General features: G+C 39.0%; 2 protein-coding genes across 5 annotated transcripts in view; both read right to left on the bottom strand.

Annotated features, from left to right (window-relative positions):
- mybpc3 (myosin binding protein C3) overlaps window positions 1-2,832 on the bottom strand; it is a gene marked incomplete at its 5' end in the record, with an annotated part of 46,985 nt that extends 44,153 nt beyond the window's left edge. The window contains one exon of the mRNA XM_084054557.1: window positions 2,811-2,832. Within this exon, the coding sequence (XP_083910683.1) occupies window positions 2,811-2,832 (22 nt within the window). The remainder of the gene's footprint in view (window positions 1-2,810) is intronic.
- Window positions 2,833-6,450: 3,618 nt separating this feature from the next.
- spi1b (Spi-1 proto-oncogene b) lies at window positions 6,451-15,249 on the bottom strand. Of its 4 annotated transcripts, none has more exons than XM_084057550.1 (5): window positions 14,778-15,249; window positions 14,239-14,329; window positions 12,734-12,903; window positions 9,011-9,161; window positions 6,451-8,314 (listed from the first exon to the last, which is right to left on the bottom strand). In XM_084057550.1, exons 1-5 carry the CDS (start codon window positions 14,817-14,819, stop codon window positions 8,016-8,018), a joined length of 753 nt encoding a protein of 250 aa, XP_083913676.1. In that variant the 5' UTR covers window positions 14,820-15,249; the 3' UTR covers window positions 6,451-8,015. The 4 variants fall into 4 exon arrangements, with proteins under 4 accessions (XP_083913676.1, XP_083913678.1, XP_083913675.1 ...); XM_084057552.1 differs by having other exon boundaries at window positions 9,020-9,161; window positions 14,778-15,247; XM_084057549.1 differs by having other exon boundaries at window positions 6,451-8,317; window positions 14,778-15,245.
- Between the last annotated feature and the right edge of the window lie 695 nt (window positions 15,250-15,944).

The following is a 15,944-nucleotide window of genomic DNA, read 5'->3' as shown; positions in this document are numbered from 1 at the left end:
AGTACAGCTTGTTATGTTTGGGCAAAACAGGACACCAATGATAATGTAGTAGATTTGCTGATTAACTCACTAGCTACAAAAAGTGCCAGCTAGCTGTAAAACTTACTGGTTATATGTCAAGTGGAATGTAGAAACACATCAAATATAATTTGTATATTTATTTATTTTTTGTAAAGATTCTCTCTTTTGCATAGAAGACATGCAAAGATGTTGTGGTTTTTTAGATTAAGAGTGAGAGAAAGAGGAACAACTTATTCAAAGATGAACAACTTGTTCAATGCCAAATTTTCAAGACCCAAACTAGACTTATTAATGGAATTCCAAGAGTCTTTCTTGACTGTTTATACTGGTGTTAGGCATTCTGTCTTGGAGCTTTACCCGACATTAAATTCACTTAACTCCTATCTGATCATGTAAACTGCAATCCTGCTGGATTAAGCACTATTTGCTTTATTGACATATCTAAAATATCAAAGTTGCAAATAGTTCTCCTGTTGAATTCCTGCATTTTCTTCCTTTCAATAATTTGAACAAAATGGCACAAAGTATGACATTCTTACATAAACAGTAATTTAGTTGCTCACATACATCCTTATAAATACAGATGAGAGAGCTTTTATCTGGATTCATTCTCTCATCTACAACTAATTTGTTAAGCATCCTGTTTCCGGTAGGGTAAAGCCCTCTAAGCAGGAGTTGAAAGAGTTATACACACTGCAGCTCCTGCACTATATGAGTTCACATGAAGCAAATGAATTCCACATGATGCAAGATGACCTTATGAGTTTAAATATAGAATACATATGTGCCATACTGTACTAATAAATGAGCCCTGCAGCCTGCAACGGTCTCCCAGGTATCATAGTAGAGGGATTAGTTAGGCTCTATTTTTGAGACTCTGGAACCAGAAGGAATGATATGCCTGCAGCCTGAGATTTTCCATTGTTGTGACCGCTCTCATCATGTTCTCCTCACAGTCATTCAAACATTTATCCCCTCTCCTTCTCTCCTTTGGATCTGTTCTCATTTGAACTGCAACAGTCATCAACTCCCACAAGTGCACCGCTTCATATCAGCTGTAACATTGAGTGCTTGGGGATGTGTGAGGCCCAATGGCCTCATATAAACTTAAACCCAGTCAAGCATCTCTGGCCAGACACTATTTATACTACGTTGTAGAATAATCTTTGCATTCTTGTCTTTATAAAGCCTGTCTGTGAAGGTTACAATTTTAAATCAATATCTTCCGATTAAAATATTTGTATTTAATACAATATGTGTACAGACTTTTTCATCAATGATTTGTTTTCATTGATTCAGTTGTATATGTTATTTTAATTAATGTATACCTATTCAATATATATATATTCATTTAGGATTGTTCTGCTTTTTGTTTTAATCAAGATTATATATTTGATTCAATACATATTTAGCCTACTGTAAAGCCGCTAAATCTTTTTGTAAAAGTTCATAAATAAAGTGAATATAGGTGGTGAAATCATACAGTGTTTTCATAATCTGTGTTAGTTGTTCAGCAAATCCCCAACGCTAAAGCACTTAGCACACACACAAGTTGACTGGTTGGGCTGCATTCTGTCATCTGATATGTAAGCTTCTCACTAAACAGAGGCAATGGATTCTCATTGAGAGAAAATAACTGTGGAAAGTCATTTGTCAAATAGGAATCCTGTCAGGAATTTTTAGATCAGTGGTACAACATGAGTGATGCTTACTTGTGAATGCAATGATGTCGGGAGCATAGCAGTGCCAATCTTGTCCCCCCATTACTCTTACTAAACATGTGTTCTCTAGCTGTTCCGAGAGTTAGATCCTCTATGAATTACGTGGCTATACTGAAGTTCGACAATCAAATAGTGAAAAAGGTCAAACAGGCTACTTAATAACAATGGAAATCACCATACATTTTGAAATGTTGTCATACCAAAACAATGATTTCGATTGTGATGTATTCTCTAGCCTACACTATTACTGGGATACTTGGGATGTCTAACTAAGCCAGGAAGCTTATAAAGATGTAAACTTTCCAAAGTGGAACTATGGTGAGTTGCAAAACCCACCATAGTAAACATCATAACAACAGATGTCAAGTTGTTACATGTTGCTTACATGTGTTGCTTAACATTTCATGACTCCTTCTTGTACATTTACAGATGTTACGGCAATTATTGAAATGAGGGTGTTTTGGTGATTTTATGCCACATTTAGGTAGAAAAACAGGCAGTATTGACCTGTCACCCAATATACCCGTCATCCAAAAATGAGGGTGTTTTGGTTATTTTATGCCATATTTATGTAGGAAAACAGGCAGTACTAACCCTTCACCCAATATATTACTTCGTACAGCTCTCAACAGTTTCAAAATCTTTCTGTTCCAATGAAAAGTAGATGCTGCTCTTCATGGCTGTCAAAATAACTTGGTCACGTGACTTGATATAACACATGACATACACAATACAAGAGATTATTTTAGATACATAATACTGTGCAGATACAAGATGTAAGTTGTTCCATAGGCTTGAAAGAGCTGTCGCCCAGATGTGAATATATTTCTCTCACAGATGGTTTGCAGTGTTTGACAATTTTTACTCTTAAAAATAAAATGACACAAAAGCGTGGATAGATACATTTATGTGTCTACATCATATTAAAAATCTGAAGGTAAGTGGGGTTACAGTACTAAATAACTGGGGAGTTCTAACATCAACACTGTGTTAATAATACATTTGGGATTGTAGGGAAAATGTTACAACTGCTTTAAAATCAGCTGAATTGAATCATTATGAACCTACCTGCTCTTTTTGGCTCAGACATCCTTAATTCTGTAGTCTCCTCCGCAAATGTAACTGACTGCTGTCAGTCTTCTATGTACCTCAAGCCTTTGCCTTTAATAGAGAGGCCTCCCCTCCCTTCATAAACCGCACCCTCCCCTGTGACACTGTCTAGACCCAATCCCCAATCTGAACAAAGCAAACCCCAGACCCCATTGACCTCAGACAGTCCATATTTCAACCATCCTTTCTTCCAACACCTCTGCTGCATGACAGGCCTTGAGAGGGAGGGGCCCGCATGGAAGGCAGGGGTTAAAATTAGAATCCCAAGACATATGTGTGCTGAAAGCCTGCACTGCCTTTCATCCTAGCCCTGAAAACAGGTAGAACTAAAAAGGCACGGGCAGTCCAGGAAGCAAGTGTATTCCTTTGTATCTGTTTTCAGGTACTGTTCCATGCACCTATTTACTTAAATATTAGCTTTCCATCCTCCATGTTGTTGGCTAGGATTTAAACTGATGCTGTAACCTCACATTTGTAACAGATGGTGTCATTTGATTATGTTATTTTGTGCAAATACTCAATGAACTAAAGACCTTTACCAACATTATGCTGAGCATTTGTCTGTAAATGGTCTCTGTCCACAATAAAATCTCCAACACTGCATACATAGGGCTGTTCTAAGATGTTGCTGTGTGTTGTAACTTGTCAGTTCTCATGTTAGTTACTGATGAGGTTGATGCTTAGCATTTAATTAATATGGACATAAAGTACAGTATGTGTTCCAAAGTTGGAGGATTGAGGACGTGATGAAGAGCTCATTAGAACTAGGGTTGCCTTCAGAGACCTTTGCAAAAGTCTGGGTGATGAGTCTTCCTTCTACAAACCAATAAAGAAGAACAAGGTTAGCTTCTTTCGCCGAGGCAGACGTCCAGGTGAAAAGAAGGTGCAAGTTCTAAAAGACGACTGTCACCTCTTCTCACAGCTCTTCCTATCCTGTCAATCACGTGAATGTGATCTTGAGTTATTTAAAGACAAGAACCAGTCCCTGCAACACTGATTGACAATGGAAAACTCCACAGTGGTCAGAAGTCTCAGCTTGTCAACATTCTGAAAACTGTAATTTCTCCTCCAGACAAATAAACCAAAATGTGATGCCATCATCATTGATGGGTCTTCTCTTGTTTATTCATTGTCTCCAAAGGCATCAAAGACATTTGAAGAATATGCTGTCGAAGATGTTGTTCCAAAGATACTCATCAAAGTATCATAGGACAGCCATCTACTTGAATTCCAGTCTGAAGACTCAAACACGATCCAAACGAGGAAAAGGGAGTAGACGCAGAGTGACTGACAAAACTAAAGTACCTCCTAACTGGAAAAGCTCCCTGTGAGACAATGAAACAAGACGGAGCTTTTTTGGTTTCTAACTGACAAAATTGTGATGTTATGTCCAGACAATGTGGTGATTGCAACATAACTGAAAGCCTGGAATGATTAAGTCCTCGCAACTACAAAGAGACTGATACCAGAATCTTCCTGCATGCCCACATGCAGTTGAGCAAAAGAATAAATCTGTGTTGATTAAGGTCTGTGACACAGATATTCTTGCTATTGCAGTCAGTGCTTTTGCGACTCTCCAGGATGCAGGCTTAGAAGAGCTATGTGGATTGAATTTGGTCAAGGTCAGTCTATCAGGTGGTTACCAGTTCACGATTTAGTGAAGAATCCAGTCCCTGGAAAATCCATTGGCATCCTTTTCTTTCACACTTTCACTGGATGTGATGCCGTGTCAGCCTTTCATGGAAAAGGCAAAAAGACAGTATGGCAAACCTGGCAAGTGTGGCCTGAAGTGTCTCATGTCTTCCAGAAGCTCAGTCAATACCCAGTAACACATGACGTAGATCTCAGCATGCTTGAGAAGTTTGTCGTTACAATGTATGACAAAAACAGCACTGCTGATGGGGTTGATGATGCAAGATTTGACCTGTTTGCACGGAAGCAAAGGTCCTATGACGCCATTCCACCTACAAGGGCATCTCTTGCACAGCATGTGAAGCGTGCCACTTATCAAGCTGCCTATGTCTGGAGCCAGGCAAGAGAGCCCTGCCAACTGGGGATGGCGAGCAGAAGATGATATTTGCAAGTAGTGTGGATGACACTCCCACCAATTGCCCAGAGCTGTGAACAACTGACAAAATGTGGGTGCAAGACTGGGTACATGCCAAAATAATCTAAATTGGATTATCCAATCACAATTCAGGTCAAAAGACACGTCTTTCGCCAGCAGCCATTTTGGAAAATGGCGGCCATATTGTTTTTTTTGCATGGCTAACGGGGTAAGGGGGGGTGGTAAAAACTATATTTTGATGCCAAAATAATCTAAATTGGATTATCCAATCACAATGCAGGTCAAAAACTATATAAAATGTCTTTCGCTGGCAGCCATTCTGGAAAATTGGAGGCGGCCATTTTTCTTTTTTTTTGCGTGGCTAATGGGATTTTGGGAAAAGTAGGTCCAGAAGAAACTTTGTGCAAAAGTTGGTGCTTGTATCACAAAGTGAACGATTGTGTCACTAAGCTGCTGGACTAAAGGTACTACATACTGTAATGATGTGGTGAACCTTAATAATATGAATTTGTTTGTCTTTCCTGCAGGTAATCAGGATCAAATACTACATTTGAGCCTGTCTTTTGAGTAAATGTTCTCTCCTGCATATCTCTATCCACTCCCTCATGAAAAATGACAATGAATCCCTATGAAAGAGATCACACATTTCTTTACTCCTGTAAACCTGTGATGTAACAGTAAAGTTGATTCTGAACTGCTCAACAATTCATTTAAATAATGTATGGTTCCTCTCTCTATGTTGTCTTTGTCTCTCTAGCGGTCTCTCTGTCTGTCTGTCTGTCTGTCTGTCTGTCTGTCTGTCTGTCCCTCATGCTTTTGTTTTTATGCCTCCAGCTCCAACGGCAAACCCTGTGGTGAGAAGGGTCATAGTTTATCTGACTCACTTGGACTCAAGGATGAACTGATAAAGAATTTGGTGGTCGTCACTGTCACCTTCACTACATATACTAACTATACTAGTGCAGTACTGTTATCAGAGTACTTGATGAGTCGTCTGGAACATATTCGATGGTACAACAGCAGCATTCGTCGCTGTCAGGCAGAAACCAGCTAACTCAAATTTTCAAAGTTTTTTATTATTATTAAATAAATAAGTGCTATTGGACACCCTTTACGTCTATGTGTGGGTTTTACAAATATTGAACCAATGAAAAGTATTAAAAAAGTGCTTCTGACTAAACCGCCTAACTCCATTGGATCCTCAAACTGTCAGACAAACCAGCTAACTCCAACTTGTAGAGTTAAGTGGTTTGATGGGAAAAATGCCTGTCTCACATTAATGGTCAAAAACCTCCTAACTCCACTTGAGCTGGATTTGGGTAAAGTAATGATAATATAAGGATACATTAAAGTATCTGACAATGTATAAAGTCACCATACCAACTTTGATGAGGCAGTATAGTGTTGAAAAGTTAATATTTTGGATAGCTGGTTTCTGCCCGACAGCAGAGATATGTTCCTGCAGTACTATGATATCATTTTGATGTCTGTCATCTCCATATCAGGGCAAAAACTTCAAACAGACAGATATTTGTGGAATAAATTGTTATCATTTTTTATTAGTTTACATATTTCCATCACGACTTTGTCCATAAAAAAAACGTCATTAATCCTACCCTGTTAGTTACTGTATACAGTGCCAACAAATGTATAAAAAAAACAAAAGCAATGCCCACTTCTAGCTTTTAAATACAGACTGAAGAAAATTATAGTACAATAAAAGAAATAGTTATAAAGGCTGCTGTTTGTGCTGGTCCTAATACAATGTCATTCCTTTTTGTCTCCGTCACAGAGCTGTGTCAGCACCCAACAATATTTACACCCTAGTGGGCAGAGCGTTCATGTAACATAGATAGTGTGTGTGTGTGTGTGTGTGTGTGTGTGTGTGTGTGTGTGTGTGTGTGTGTGTGTGTGTGTGTGTGTGTGTGTGTGTGTGTGTGCGTGTGCGTGCGCGTGCATGAATGTGTAGGTATGCATGCGGGGCAGGTGGCCTTGTATTTTCTCAGTAAGCCTAGGTAGACTTCAGTGGACGGCCCCAGTGTTTATATGCAGTATCACCAGGTGTAGGGGAGGTTACTAGGTGACTGGCCACTTCCAAATAAAAACTGGGTGACTGACTTGTCACTTCCATCTCAGGCCTCTATTGCTAAGTATAAAGGATTGCCCTGGGTTTGAGGAAATGTGTAAAACTGTGATGAGCCTGTGGAGTAAGAATAGTCTTCATAATAAAACAATCATCAACAGTGGAAGCATTTGTTTAAAATTCTGTAAAAGATTTTGAAAAGAAAAATACAATGGTTACAACAAATGCTGGGATTGTTGTTATCTCTTAAAATTGTTTTATGCTTCAGCAACAAAAACAATGTATTTTCAACAGGGAAAAAAAGTATATGGAGTCACTATAAATATCTATCCTCGACCCATTAAAAGCTTTATTATATACATTTTTTAACGGCTACATTCAGAGTTTCATGACGTTGCTCCTTTTATTTATTTTATCCATGTAATTACACTGAAAAAACAGTGAAGGCAATTAGTTAGCTCACCTCAGTGCTATTTGTGCATTTAATGCTGGAGAGTTCAAGTTTCTTGTTGCTTTCAATATCGTGTGTCTCAATATATATCATATATAATGAAAATGAGAACTTAAGTTAGTCCAACACAGGAGAGTCCAGCAGTACGGTAATGCCAATGCATATTGCAAATGAGATTTGTGAGATGTCTGAGGCCATCTAGTGGTTATATGTCTTGCTATTCTGGAAGATTCTGTTGACAAAATATGTTTTCTTATGTTCCATCTACTAATCAAGGTGTGGTGATGTATTTGGGTTGAAACAAAAATAACTGACTATTCTCAAACTGGTAGCCTATGTGAAACGATGAGTCATTATAATGATGCTCAAATCATTATTACACAGTAGTTCTGTGGAAATATACTGTGTAATGAAATGCATAATGGAATATTAGCCCACTTCTTAAAGGGACATACAGTGTCCTACCGCAGTTCAGTTGATTCAAATTATGTTGCTATATATGCTATTTACAAGATCAACAACATGGATTAAACTGAAAATCATCCTGATACAGTATCTGCCTTACATGTATGGTTTTCTTCCCAGCACCTCACCGCTGAACTGGTACGTGAGCTTCTTCTTTATCTTCTTCACCTCTCCAGTTTTACCATAGTTGCGCAGAGCGCGAGCCATCTTCTGATAAGTCATTTTTTTGCGGTTGCCCTTTTGGACCCCCCACCGGTGTGCGAGAGCCTCTTTGTGTTTGGATGAGAACTGGAATATCCCCTTGTCTCGATCCACCCACCAGATACTATCCTTCATTTCACCATCTCTCAGTAGGTTCAGCAGGAACTGATACAGTCGGATCTTCTTTTTGTTGCCTGCTGGGGATTTTAAATAGGTTATCCATGTTAGTGTGGTTTCCATAGCCAGCCACATTATATGAGATTGTCACATTGTGGTGCCATAACAGCCCACTTTACATTTCCATCTTCAAGTTTTGAACTGTAAAATGTAGAATCAAAATGTCTTTTCATCTGGATTGCTTAATTGCTTGATTATGATGCCTCTACCTGAATACAGTAGGCCATGCCCACGTCCATGGTGGCGCTTTAACAGCGCACTGTATATTTTGGCCTATTCATTTTGAACTGTAAATCCTAGAATCAAAATATATTTTTGTCCTGGATTCCTTGGATCATGACGCACCATAGGCCACACCCATTGTTCATAATCTTACAGATGTTTCCCCCCCTAAATTTAGAGTAGCCAATTATGTATTACCGCTTTTTCTTCCAGATTTAGTCATTATGCCAATGAATTACTCCCCGCACACATGTCTCTGTGCGTTGTCACTGCTGTTGTACCCTACTGGCTCACCTGCTAGTGAGGAGCCCCCACCAGGAGGGGGGCAACATTCGCCAACAATTGCAGATCTACAAGCTCACAACGTGTCACGTGACATGTTGTAACCTTGTAGATCGACTTTTTTTTTTAGATTTGGTTTAGAGGGAAAAAGAGCGCACCAATTGCGGAGACAACCTTTGACCAGTTTCCTGGAAGGTTTAAGTGGTTACCTAGCTCACCAGCTGTGGCAGAATGAATGCGCTCTCTCAGACACTCTTCATCAGACACCTCCAGTGGGGGGCTTCGTCCTCCATGCTCCTCATCATCGGAGCTTCGGTCCACCGGCGATTGGTGTGTGTAAATGGGTCGGAAAAATGGTACCTTGAACACATACAAATGTGATTGGCATTACTCTGTTTGATGACACATCATGTGCTTTATATGCATCAGCTTGACACATGTTTACACCATGTTGTCTAAAAGCTGTCAGGAGGACAAACGTGTAAAACAGAATATGTGAGAAACTCAGCAATTTATAGGCAAGAATATCGCACAGGAATTCACAGCCTTTGACGGGGCTAATGAACAATAGACACTAACAGCCTAATGCCTGTCTTCCTGTTACACACAAACAAACACACAGGCGTGCGCGTGCGCGCGCACACACGCACGCACGCGCGCACGCACGCACGCGCGCGCGCGCGCGCACGCGCGCACGCACGCACGCACGCACGCACGCACGCACGCACACACACACACACACACACACACACACACACACACACACACACACACGTGTATGTACCTATGTAGGCTACTGTACTGTATGTATGTACTGTATGAAGGACATGTTTTTATTTATTTATTACTCTCAAAATAACGTTAAACAGCCACATTTGATGGCAATGTAAAAGGTGGAGCATTCAGTGTTCCAGTGAGGCCATTGAGAGAGCCTGTATCCATGTGGATAAATTAACGGCAGGTCATTCTCTGAAGTGTTAATGTGCATTATAATCATCTCACTTGAGGTGACAAGTATCAAGGGAACAACTGTGGTTGCATCATAACTATGCTCAGCTGGGCAACACTTCAACATATTTTACACAGATACAGTATAGAACCGGCTGAGAAAAACTTGTTTAAGCATTTGTGCATGTGCATGTGCATGTGCATGTGCATGTGCATGTGCATGTGCATGTGCATGTGCATGTGCATGTGCATGTGCATGTGCATGTATTGTTATATTTTACTATTGCTGGCCAAATTATTAAATATTTCACTAGGTTGTAGTGGTAGTAACAATCTTATAAACTAAGATTGTTACTACAACCTAGTGAAATATTTTATAATTTGGCCAGCAATAGTTTGCTGTCAATTGTGCAGTATATTCTGTTTGTATTAATATGGAACTCAGTACCAAAATGTTGACAGTCACTGGTAACAGGTAGGCTATCATATACACCAGGAAATACAACCACAACACTTCATATGGCAGAAGAAAATGTAAGCGGACCAAATATCTCTATATATATTATATAAGTGTGAGAACTACTGATTTAGAAGGCATTTGTAGAATCGGCCTCAGGTCTTAATGGGTTAAGTTCACCCACATTTTTTTGTGATTGAAGTAAATTGAGGCCAAGATTCACAGCAGCAAAACTATATCAAAATGTGTGGTTATAAACTCAACAACGCTCACAGTATAATCCAAAGTCTGTTTCGAAAATTAACTTTTAAAATGACTTTCGGGCTAAATCTCATGCATGAATGACACACACGCCTGGGCGTGCGGGTGCATGTGAATGAGCTCCCGTTGAACCCAGCCCAGAACCCCACATAGGCACACCTCTTCACGGTTCTTCGCAAGTGAATTGAAAAGTACATTTTCTTTAAAAAATATATATTTTGAAAGTAGCAACATACGACTAGATAGATAGAAGACACTTGGATTCACACTGTGAGCGTTGTTTTGGAGTTTATAACCAGATTTTTATATCGTTTTGCTGCTGTTAATCTTGGCCTCAATTTACTTCAATTCATCAAGTATTTTCTTCGTTTTTGGATTCTCCATTCACCGTAAAGGAATGTTATACAAATCAAAATTCTCCTTGTGGTCAGCTCATCACAGGGTTTGTAAATAATAGAAAAGAAGATTGGTGGTGCACTTCTCCTTTAACTGTTTTGTTCTTTGTTTGTTGTTGTATTTCAATATTGCCCCCTCAGGACCTTTTGCACAACTGTCCACCCTGGAAGGGGGTCCCCCCTCTTTTTTTTTTTTTACTTCCCAAAGTCTCTCTTTTTGTCCCATCAAGGGTTTTTTCTTGGGAGTTTTCCTTGCCCAGTTGCAGGTCAAAGATCAGTGCATGTAATTTGGTTTCCCTTAATAATTTTATGTTATTGCTTTTGTCCGAGGGCCTTTCCATTAGCTATTGAAATGTTACTGTTGATTCTTTTAAAGTATGTATTTCATTATCGTGTTTTCGTTCTGTTCTTTGATTAGATTTTTCTTTCATTGTAAATCATTTTGTCTTGATAAGTGCTCTGTATAATGCATTATTATTGTTATTATTATTATTATTATTATTATTATTATTATTATTATTATTACTGTATGTAGTTTCATCCAAACACCTTCATGTTGTTAGAAGACCAGCAAAAACAACTAAAGCAGGTGGTTAGGGTCAGAGTCTAGAGAGAGAAGCCTGTATTGTTTAAAGCTAAGCTAACAGCTAACTAACCAGTTTTTATTTGTATTTTATTTGATATTTGGTAATACTAAATACATCTGATTCTTTTTTTTTCTTTTTTTGATAAAATTAGCAGAGAGGAAGTTTGCATGGATTGGAACATTTACTCTATTTTGTGGTTGGGGCCTTACTGGTTTCTGTATAACATGGGGATATACATCAAAGTTGGGATCCAACAGGTTCTCCATCATGTCAGGGGATGTGAGGTTGGGGTTGTGGGGGGACTGCACACTCTGCAGTTCTGTGAAATAGCTCTTTGCGAGGTTTTCAAATTCTACACGGTAGAATTCATCAGACGGTGGGGGGCTTCTTCCTCCATGATCCTCGTCATCAGAGCTTCGCTGCACCGGCGATTGGCGAGGGGAATTGGGTCGTAAAAATGGCACCTTGAACACATTAAAATTTGATTGGCTTTGATTACTCTGTTTGGTGACGCATTCCTGTGCTTTACACCAGCTTGACACATGTTTACACCATGTCGTCTAAGCTGTCAGGAGGACGTACATGTAAAGCAGAACATGTCAAGGCAAGGATATCGCACATTACATTCTGTGACCAGGCTTATGACACCATGACACTTATAGACATCTGATGGGGGTGGGTGGGGTATGGGACGGGACGGGACGGGACGAGGCTATGGGGGATTTCATATACGGTAGGAACTGCTTGGAAGATGGGGAGCTGTGGGGGTTGTGGGGGTGGGGGTAAAGGGGGTTTTCACATAACAACTGCTTGGAAGACGGGGGTGTGGGTCCAAATACCCAAACTGCGATTTTTCTAGTGTATATACAGTAACCTGCTACGAAATAAATGTTGTGTGTGTGTGTGTGTGTGTGTGTGTGTGTGTGTGTGTGTGTGTGTGTGTGTGTGTGTGTGTGTGTGTGTGTGTGTGTGGGCGCATGCATTCCTAAGTGAATCTATTATTCGTAAGATTGTTGCTACCTCTACCCAATGAAATGATTTGTCTAGAAGTCCTAGAAGTCCCTGCAGCCAAAAAGCTAAAGCTGCTGTTTAGGGTCCGGAGAAAGAGAGGCCCACAACATTTCTCCCAGTAATGTTTAGCTATCTAGCTAAGCTAACAGCTGATATAAGAGTTTTTATTTAATTTATTTTAATTATTAATTATAAGTACAGTAGCCTAACAGAGAGGAAGTTTTTATGGATTGGAACATTGACTCTTGTTATATTTTGTGGTGGGGGCCTTACTGGTTGCTGTATAACATGGGGATATACCCCAAGGGTGGGATCCAACAGGGTCTCCATGTCATGTCGCATGATGTTGGGGTTGTGGAGAGACTGCACACTCTGCAGCTCTGTGAGTTCCGGGAGGTTTTCAAACTGGTGACCATGGTGATGGTGGTAGGACTCCCAATGATCTGAACAGAGGAGGACAGACATTTAAAGTTAGGCTTTTCATATAAATCCCATATTACTTGTCTTTTGTTTGACAGTGCAGTATGTGGTTCCAAATCTGAGCAATAATGAAGGCAGTTTATTAGAACACAGTTTGATACAAATGTCATGGGAAATTACAGAAAAACGACTCGAAATATTATTCTGTTACCGATTTTTAGCATGAAACATAAAAAAAGAAAACACTAGCCAGCTGACTATTATTATTTCTAAGTGTGCTGAAACCAACTAAAGTGAAAATAATATTAGAGGATTCAGCCTGTAGCTCTTTCCTGTTTATGTCATTGTTAGTGTTGTTTTCTTCTAATGTCCTTGTTTCGATAGTTGCCTTTGAGTACATTGGGAATTAATACGCATCCATTTAAATCACATAAAATCTTATGTTTTCTTCTAATTTGTCAAATGCTCTAATGCCCTGCTTCCACAAGATTCAAACCCTTTGAAAGAACTGAACACAAATGTCATAAATGCAACTAATGACATGTACTATAATGTACGATTAAGCACATCAAGCTGGTGAATATGGCTATAAGATGTATATTTATTGTCCCTGTAGAAAAAAAACGATTATAAAACAAAATCCTCAGTGTTAATTTATCCATTTCTAACTCAGAGAGTGTACAAATGTAACCAAATGGGTCCATTTGGTTACATCCACATACATTCTCAATGTTATTTAAAACAAAACAATGTTGTTGCAAGATTAATATGATGAGTGCACTTAGCTTTAAGATGACTTTCTTTTTCAATAAGGTGAATAAGATACGAAAAAAAATCTTTTGCATTTTGTAAAATAATATTCAAAGCAGTTGCTTACAAGAGAAAGTAAATAACCGCTCCTGTATTAACAAAACCCCAAGGGGCGAAAGTTGTTCTATGTCTGTAGTTTTAGCGGCAGACAGAAATGGCATCTGTTTCCTGTGCTCCATACAACACTAGTGTGGTAGAATCCAGCTGCACCTACAGTACACTACATACTGTTTCTGTACAATGTACAGTACAGAAAGCTACAGCATTATCACATAATACAAATGTCTTTTCATATTTTTACTAAATTATCGATTGAGTGTTCGTATAAATAATGTCAGCCTATAAATGAGTTGATTACTGAGGTATTATTGAGGTAAGTTTATTTTCCTTGTCTGTCCACAATACACTGGTTTCTTTTTGCATTGGTATATCATTGGAATAACTAGGGACTATAATTCAAAACAGCACATGGTGTTTTAAATTAGAGCTGGTCAAACAGATAAATGTATTTTAACGATTAGCAACATGTTGAATATAGTGAATCTCACCTGACGGAATATCTCCATCGAGCACATATGGATTATATGAATATTCTACTTGCTGTCTGTAGATTTCATTCTCATACATTTCTTCTGTTGGCTGCAAGGGAAAATAAGAATGTAACATTTATGCGTCATCTTTTATGACATCAAACCGTATAATTAGTAAAGATTAGCCTATACCTGCTGTTAATAATTTAATGTTTATATTGTTTATCATTCAACTGTGCTGATCTGCACTTTTTGGACATATAATGCCAAAATAAACATATTTTTGTCACCATTGACATACAGTAAAATAGTCATGGTTAGTCATGCATTCAATTCTTATGGATTATTGTATAAAGCCAAATTATTGAAATGGACAAGATCATCACAAATAATCATTTTAAATTCATTATTTGATAATTGTACTGCTTAAATGTAGCTTTTAATGTCTAACCATAGACATTGTAATTACTACAGTAGTGGCCAAAATAGATTTAACCCTAGATTACTGGACTGCGCTAGAAAACATTTGAGAAAAGAAACCAATTTGTTGTACTCACAGGCGAGATGAGGTAGCTCTCCATTCTGTATGGATGCAACATGGAGGATTCTTCTCCGGCCAACCGACTCTCAACCGACTCTCCGGCCAACCGACTCTGTTTGCTTGCAGTAAGTAGTCTCTCACAATCTTTCAAAACTTCTGCGGCACCATTGCACAATGTTTCAAAATTTCCTCTCGCTCAATGAAACCCCCAAAAACGTATTTCCCTTTATCCCTTTATAAGTATATACTTATTAAGTCTCACTATCTATGGGGCCTTCTGTTGTATCTAAAAAGGCTGAAATAAATAAACCCTATCTGGTTGACTGTTAAAATAGGAACTTTTGACTTCTGTAAATCTGTGTGGTTGGGAGCACCAGAGTGTGTCTGGCAAAGGTTCCTGGCTATCAATGACTTGACAAGAGGTGACTATAGTCACTCACTTGTTGGGGCTAGTGTTGTCCCCTCCCTCAGCAGCCAATCACCATGAAGTGTCTTCATGGTCAAACAGGGCTTGAAACAAAAGAGATGTATCTAAACATCAACATAATGTTACTCAATTATGTTTCAACATTTTGCTTTGGTGATTTTTTTTCACCAAAACACTCCCCATGCTTTACACCAAACACATTAACATGATATAGGTGTAGCTAAGTTTGTTGGGGCCCAAATTCAATAGCACATTATTTGTTCAGTTTATTTTATTTTATTTGTACAAAATATATTAATCTCAATTTCACACACGCACACACATACACACTAAGTTAGATACAAGTTATATACTATAGGTGTATTAGGCCTTATTTGCATCTCACTTGTAAATATTCCGATATCAAAAAGTTAGTTGTAATGTAATGTCACGTTTGGCAAGTATGCTTTTCAACCACAACTATGTGACTCGTGACCACACATGATGGGAACATTTCCTACAACTTTACCAGGAGAGTGCTAATTCCATTGAATTTCACTCACTCACTCGCACACACACACACGCACGCGCACGCGCGCACACACACACACACACACACACACACACACACACACACACACACACACACACACACACACACACACACACACACACACACACACACACACACACACAGAGAGAGAGACAGACAGACAGACAGACAGACAGACAGACAGACAGACAGACAGACAGGCAGGCAGGCAGGCAGGCAGGCAG

Source organism: Gymnoscopelus microlampas (genome assembly GCF_963454915.1).
Source record: "Gymnoscopelus microlampas genome assembly, chromosome: 1".
In the NCBI taxonomy this organism is placed as follows: Eukaryota; Metazoa; Chordata; class Actinopteri; order Myctophiformes; family Myctophidae; genus Gymnoscopelus; species Gymnoscopelus microlampas.
This window is presented reverse-complemented; position numbering and strand designations above follow the sequence as displayed.